The 7117-nt window shown below is 40.8% G+C and overlaps 1 protein-coding gene across 1 annotated transcript; it reads right to left on the reverse strand.

Annotated features, from left to right (window-relative positions):
• Positions 1-2398: 2398 nt before the first annotated feature.
• Positions 2399-6676, reverse strand: LOC148016251 (RING-H2 finger protein ATL58-like). Its single transcript, XM_087664352.1, has 4 exons — positions 6495-6676; positions 5093-6049; positions 4815-4909; positions 2399-4275 (listed from the first exon to the last, which is right to left on the reverse strand). Exons 2-4 carry the CDS (start codon positions 5303-5305, stop codon positions 3930-3932), a joined length of 654 nt encoding a protein of 217 aa, XP_087520478.1. The 5' UTR covers positions 5306-6049; positions 6495-6676; the 3' UTR covers positions 2399-3929.
• Between the last annotated feature and the right edge of the window lie 441 nt (positions 6677-7117).

Below are 7117 nucleotides of genomic sequence, written 5' to 3' on the forward strand. Positions count from 1 at the left end.
TGAGATGAATGAAGCTTGCTTTATCTCAAATGGATGAAGGTGTGGCTTCCATGGAAGTTGTGAGTGAAGCTCTCTTCTTGGGCTGAAGTGAATGTGGATGAAGCTCCTTGAATGCCCACTCTATACCCATTGAAAGGTGGAAAGGGTGAGTAAGAATGAGAGCAAAAGTGGAAGTAAGAAACAAGAGGTATGGAGGTTGGAGCAAGAAGAGAGAGCAAGATTGTATGTGCGAACTCCAATAGTCACAATGTGTGACCTACCTTCCCTTATTATATTGGTATAGTAAGAATAAAGAATACAGTGACAATGATGGGTAGCCACCACTTGTAGCATACATATGTATGGACAATAAGTACAAGATAGATATAGGTGGCTAGGCACATGTAGCCTTTAACCCCCAACAAGTTAGGAAGCTTTAGTATAGGTGCCATTGTGAGACATCTCTTAAGCTCATCAAAACTCTTTTGGTGCTTAAACAACCATATAATCTAGATGTGCTTCTTTAATAAACTTATTGAACATACAACTACGAGAAAATAATCCTTGAAAAAGATTTGGCAACATCTTATAAGCCTTGGAAATCATTGGATTTCCTTGGTTGAACTTGGAGGCATCCAATCCATAATATCCTTGACCTGATCAAAGTTGATAAAAATTTATTGGACAAATCTATGAATCCCAAATACTCAATGTGATTAATGCAAAAAATACACTTGCTTCTTTTTGCTTATAACTTGTGTTGTTGGAGCTTCTATAGCATTATCCTCAATTGACCTTTGTGCCTTGGACTTGGAGTAGACTAGTATTACAACAATGAATACTAGTAAAAATTTGTCTAGATAAGGCTAGAATATATTCTACATCAAGAGGCATTACTAAGAAATTACAATGACCATAACATCTGTTAAAGGTAGTCTTAGGAGTGTAGCCTTTTATCTTGAGTTAGTAATATCTTGATCTCAAATCAATATTTGAAAATATATTTAGCTCTATGAAGTCTTATAAGGAGTTAATAAATTTGTGGTATAGGATACTTGTTTTACAACATCACTTGATTTAACCCATTGAGATCAATGCTTAGTTTTAAAGATATGTCTTCCTTGTGAAAAAGCATGGGGGACTCCTAAAGGTGAATCACTTGATTGGATGAAGCCTTGCTTGATAAATTATCTTAGCTATTTCTTAATCTTTGTTGCTTTGGGTGCATATATCTTATAGGGTCTTTTGGATACAAGTTTAGCTTCTAGGATCAACTCAAATTTGTGATCCAATTCATACATGGAGTAGTTCTGATAGCTAGTTTGGAAAGACATTGTCTTAATTGCTTAGCCATGTCAATTTTTTTACACAATGTATAATTGGCAAATAGACTAGGTATCATTTTCTTAGTTCTTTTTGAATTGAATTGGACTCAAATATTTGTGCCTTGATCTTACCAACCTTTCCTTGAGTCCTAAGTGTTTCACCAAAGAGGGTTTGAAAGATACCTCTTCCTTTACACATAGAGAATGAGCTTTATTTGGTTTGAGCCACAACCCACTCCAAGTAGTGTTTTGTTTCCAAGCACCTCCCTTGAAAACTTATCATAGTTTTAGCGACAAAGTCCTCAACTTTAAAAGTAACTTTAACATGATTTTATATATTCCTCCATAATCTTCCACATATATGCATCATTTTCTTCTATTAAAAAGATAAATCTAGTTTTAAACACCCAACAATTTTACCAAAAGTTTGAACCTTGGGCTATCATTATAATTTTGGGGGCTAGAAAATGACCTAATTTTGTACCCAAAAAAGTGAAGATTTATCTAAAAGAAAAACATTGTCACCTAGATCATTGCTCAATTTGACTTACACTCTTAGTAGACACTCCTCATTTACCACTTAACAAGTTCTATTATCATGTTTGCAGTCACTTTAGGGTTTAGTTGTAGCCTTCTTATACATTTAGGTGACAAGAAAGGAACCTCCTTTTAGTAATAATCAACTATAAATAGCAAAATTGACCCTTATCTCTCATTTTGGGCTACTACATACTTTGCTTTGGCCCTTATGTGTACTTGTATTGGGAAAAAAAAGGAACTCTACCTATGAGTTCCCTTGGCATTAAGAAAAGGAAATTCTAATTAATTTCATTGGTTACAATTTCCTTAATACTCCATGATTAGGTTAAATTGCCCTTGATCTCTCGATGCAGGCCCTTGTTTCTTGAGAGGTAGCAACTTCAAAATTCTCAACATGCATCGGGGGCTTAGAATCACACCCTTGTTTCTTGGGACTTCACCCCAATAAATCACTTGGCACTATGAACATCTATACATTCTCAAAGGCATATTCAATGGCCTATCTTGTCGAATTGGTTATACTTGGTTATTCAGAGGACCTCATGTCTGATGTCCAGAGAGTTGTCCTTAAAAGACTGCTTTAGGCAGTTGGACTTCAACAATAACATTAGAATTTGTATTTCATGCTTTTGAAATTAACGTCTGTAGCCTGACAAATGGCTCTTGAGTGAGCCCTATGATTGTTAGAACCAAAACAATGGTTCTACATTCAGAGCTGTATGTTTGTCCGTGGGTACACAGGAGAGCCACTCTCTGAAAGTCATTTAAGAACCGACTCTGCCTCGCTGCAAAAAGAAGAAGTATGTTTGTTTGTGCATGATGCATGCAGATGAATCTATAAAAGTACTGCTAGCTTCTGGCTCATGCACACTCTTTTCTATGTGGACTCACAGCCTGATTATTTAGATTACAATTCAGCTTGGTTGTGGTAGCCAGAGGCCTAAAATGCTCAATTCAATGATTTGGTGTATAGTACCTTCATTAGTTTTGCAAGCCCAATCTTGGCAAAAGACCAGATTACTCATTCTAAATAATCCAAGATTTACATGTCAATGGGAGTTTGTGAAGGTTTTAGCATTGGCTTCCTTCCCTGAAGTTGAACCTTTAGAATCGGGTCTAATTCAATTATTATGATTTTGAAGGGCAAAAGGCCAATACTAGTATTGATATTGTTTTTACTGTGTTATTATAACTCTTACGGTAATGATCATCCTGACAATGAGATTTAGATGCCAAGGCACCAAGTGTTTTGCTGGGAAGATGTCTTCATACCGGCTGGCTTTTTGTGAAGTGCGGACCCATTTGTGACCTGTTTCTCCCAAGATATATGGGTGTTTTCCATTTGCTGTTCATCAGCTCAAATGACAGTATTGCTTTCTGGCTGAACCTTGAGGTGAGGCGGGATGCCACACCCCTTGACCAAGGTAACCCCTGCAAGTATCCAAACCCCAGCATGCCTTATGGGTAGAGCCTCTCTGAGACCTCTTACTGCATACCATCCTACCGTGTCAGTGATTGAACTACCAAGTCAGACAGCTCCAGCATACATTTCTCCAACCATAAAGAGATGCATGCACGTCACCCACCAAGGCCAAAATTCTAGTAAGGCCCAGAAGAATGATGCTAAACCAATGTGCAAATTGTATCTGTCTTATCTCCTTTCATGCTTGAAAAAGCCTGCTTCTCTGTTGCATGTTACTGGATACCACATTTCATAAAGTCATCCCACATGTATTTTGCTTGCCCAAAAGTGGCAGAAATTAGCACCTCAAGGTCTCCCAAAGCTATTTTACTGGTGTGAGGGGAGTAATGTCCTTCTGCACGTCACAGGAAATAAGGAATCTTGGCAAATAACACCTTTGACACAAAGATGTACATCTAAAATATGTCTGACATGGTAAATGGAAGTTAGTGTATACCCCAGTCAGCAGATGAAAAATATCAGAGCATGAACGTACTAGTATACCAATAACATGATGGCAAAGCTGTAGCCCATCAATCCAGCAACCTCCTTCACTGATCACAAACTAAGTCAGATGCAGGCTGAAACACTCTTCAGGAGCGTTTAAAATTCCCAGACACATTCTAGCTTCGGTCTATGTTTACAGCTGCATGGTCATTGTTCAATCGGTTGGCATTCTCGGTAGGTGTGGCATTACTGCTGCTGGCCCCACTGGAAAAATCTGGTATAACATGAGGGAGTTCATTCACCACCCTCTCCTCCCATATCCTGTTTCCATCACGTCTGAGCAAGAGCTCCATGCTGTTGGCATCTTGAGACATCCCCTCAAGAAGGGAAATGCGACATAATGGGCAGGTGGCATGCTTTGCAAGCCATTCATCTATGCATTGTGCATGAAAGGAGTGATTACAGAAGGGCATTTGCTGCAGCTTCTCATTTGGTTGATAATCGCCCAGGCAGACAGCACACCTGCACCAAACGCTGCTAAGGAAGATTCCAAGAAAATGAAAGATCCACAACCAAGAAGACCACACATTGATTGCTTCTTCAGAATAGAAACACCTGTCTATTGTTGTGGTTCTTGATCTTAATATCCAAGTTCCAGTTAGAAACTCTTGATTTTGATTTCATTGCCAGGTCAGAAATTATACCTGCCCTAGGATGCTTAAATACATTTTCCATTAACATTGGCCGTACAATTGTAAATGTTTGTAATATTGACCTCTTGTGTACAGAGTCATGCTCCCACAAACACATATGTCAAAGGAGTGCTAAAGTTGGGTTTTTATACACTTATGAACACAAACCACACATCAGTAACATGATGAAGCGATCACTATTATCAATACGACCCGTCTTGCTGGCTAAATGTTAGGTCCATCAAATATACGAAAACATAGACAATGAATCATTGCCTGCTGATACATGCATGACAATGCTGCAAACTCTATTTGACAAGCTGCATGACAGATTACTGTATTCTAAAACATGAGAGAGGGAACACATACTGAGTGTCTTGGCAGGTGGCAGCAAACTTCTCGTCGAAAAGAATGATGGGAAGCCTCTGTCTCATAGATCTACTAAGACCATGCTCCGGGGGCGGCTGAGAAAGTGAACATTGTGTGTAAGATAAGAAGTGGTTCAACAAACATGCCTGATATTTACTAAAGCAGAAATACTGAAAACTCCCAACAATACAGTGATGTTAGAAGGGCGGCAATGCGGCCCTGAGGTCTAAGGCTCGTCATCTTCCCGTACTTCCTTACAAGTGAAAGGAACAGTTTACCGTTGCCATCAGTCCTCCTGCGAAGAATTGAGCCCGCATTTGTGTTTGGATGTTCATCCCTCTGCGTCTGCGAAGGTAAAACAAGCAGAAGAGGAGCAGCAGCATGAAAGCAAAGAGGACAGGTGTGGCGAAGATTATGGTCTGATAGAGCTGCAGTTGGGGTGGAGATGGTGAGCAATTGGATGTCGTCCCGCAGTTCCCCTGGTCGGCCATTTCCTTCAATACCCACGAGCCTATTAACCCAATCTCTTTTTTATCCTCCTGATCAGAAAGATGTTCACAGCCTATAAACCCAATCTCTTTTTTATCCTCTTCCTGATGATCAGAAAGATGTTCACAGAAAGTTACGGATTTGCCTTGTTTTCAGCCAATATTGGCTGTCCAAACACTTCGAAATCAGGCTGTGGCAGCCAAGCGCTTGTGTTCAATCAGTATTTGTCTTAAACAGCTCTTAGAGCCAGGAGCTCAATCATGAATTCGATTTTCTGGCAAGGCTTGGAGCTTAACCTAATCCGAATGCCTGCTAAGCCATACTACTGTTCTTATTTCCAGAACAGCTTAAATTCACAATCCTTGCCTGCCCCGGCGCAGCGCCGGACTCCAAGAAAGGATTGCACGTTTTCGCCGTATCAAATAAGAGGCTAAGCAGGCACGGTGTAGAGATTCACATTATCGGGTGAATTGACCAGGCTAAATCTATGCGATCACTGCACATTCTCACAAGCTGAAGGCTTCTCTCCTGAGAGCTGATCCATCCAAGAGCAAAAGCCATACATGAGAGGGGCCCCCTATGCCTCCAAAATAGATACTCTGCCGTCTGGAAAGGCTCGACTCTAGACGCTGATGCCGCCCCAATTGGGAATCATATTGAATTGATACAAGCTAATAGAAAAAGATCCAATCTCGCCTTGTGTCCGATATGATGCGTCCTTTGTATCCTATTATGCATCGGCCGCCCTGGTGCAGTAGAACAACAGCAATGAGACTCTCTCTCTCTCGTGTATTACAATAGCCCTATGATACCCCTCCCCCCCCTCTCCCTCTCTCTCTCTCTCTCTCTCTCTCTCTCTCGCTGTTTGTCTGTACAGTGTAGTACAACAGCCCAAAGACAATCTCTCTGTCTCTCTTCTTCTCGCTCACGCACACACACACACACACACACACTCTCTCTCTCTCTCTCTCTCTCTCTTGTCGGACAAAACAACAGCCCTGAGACAATCTCTCTCTCTCTCTCTCTCTCTCGGCCCTCGCTGTCTCTGTAATTCTTCTTCTGCTCTCTCTCTCTCTCTCTCTCTCTCTCACAAAAGGAAGTACTTGTCTCGATTCCCGGTCAAATTTTGGATCCTTCCTCTCTGCAGCAGACACCCCACAAGAAAGTGCAATACTACACACACAGCCTTACCTATGATGGATGCTGGCTGGCTGGGTAGGGCCCTCCCTCTCCTCTCCCAAGCTCATGACGTCGCTAGTAACTACAAGATAATAAATACTCCACACCTTTTGCTCAACACGTTCAATCCCGATTCAATACCAGTAGTACTATGAGTTGATTCATTAATTTAAGGGGGAGGTCGAGATGAATCCATTGCGTATCGTATAAGAAATGTCAGAGAGAGAGAGAGAGAGAGAGAGAGAGAGAGAGAGTCATTCACACCCCATGGAACCATGCTGAACCTCATATGATTGGGTCATCATGTGTGCCCTTACTAATTGGTGCAAATTCTTCCATGTCAGGTTGGTGATGATCACGTATATTTCATGGCTCGCTGTCTTTGAAGGTGGAGTGGTGTTCCTAATCAAGTCAAATAGAAAACAAAACACAAACACGCAAAATAGTCTATACCAATCCCTACCTTGTGTATGAAAAATTAAGCCCCTAGGTTTACCCGTCATACTAAACTCCACACTAAACTTTTTTCCCTACCAATCAAAATAAGGTCAAGCTTCTACAGCAGCCCATTTTTGGCTCAAATTTTATAGCATATGCCCATGTTATAACCAAAATGATTGAAAATTTCACCCTTA

This window comes from Lygodium microphyllum, chromosome 23 (assembly GCF_053477565.2).
Source record: "Lygodium microphyllum isolate KBCC chromosome 23, Lygodium_microphyllum_v1.1.10, whole genome shotgun sequence".
Classification (NCBI taxonomy): domain Eukaryota; kingdom Viridiplantae; phylum Streptophyta; class Polypodiopsida; order Schizaeales; family Lygodiaceae; genus Lygodium; species Lygodium microphyllum.

Excerpts from the sequence above, each read along its gene's own strand:
- LOC148016251 (XM_087664352.1), bottom strand. The coding sequence starts at position 5,305 with ATGGCCGACCAGGGGAACTGCGGGACGACATCCAATTGCTCACCATCT. Across the intron at positions 4,910-5,092 it reads CAGGAGGACTGATGGCAACG|CCGCCCCCGGAGCATGGTCT; the intron begins GTAAACTGTTCC and ends TCACTTTCTCAG. Across the intron at positions 4,276-4,814 it reads GCCACCTGCCAAGACACTCA|GTGTGCTGTCTGCCTGGGCG; the intron begins GTATGTGTTCCC and ends CGTTTGGTGCAG.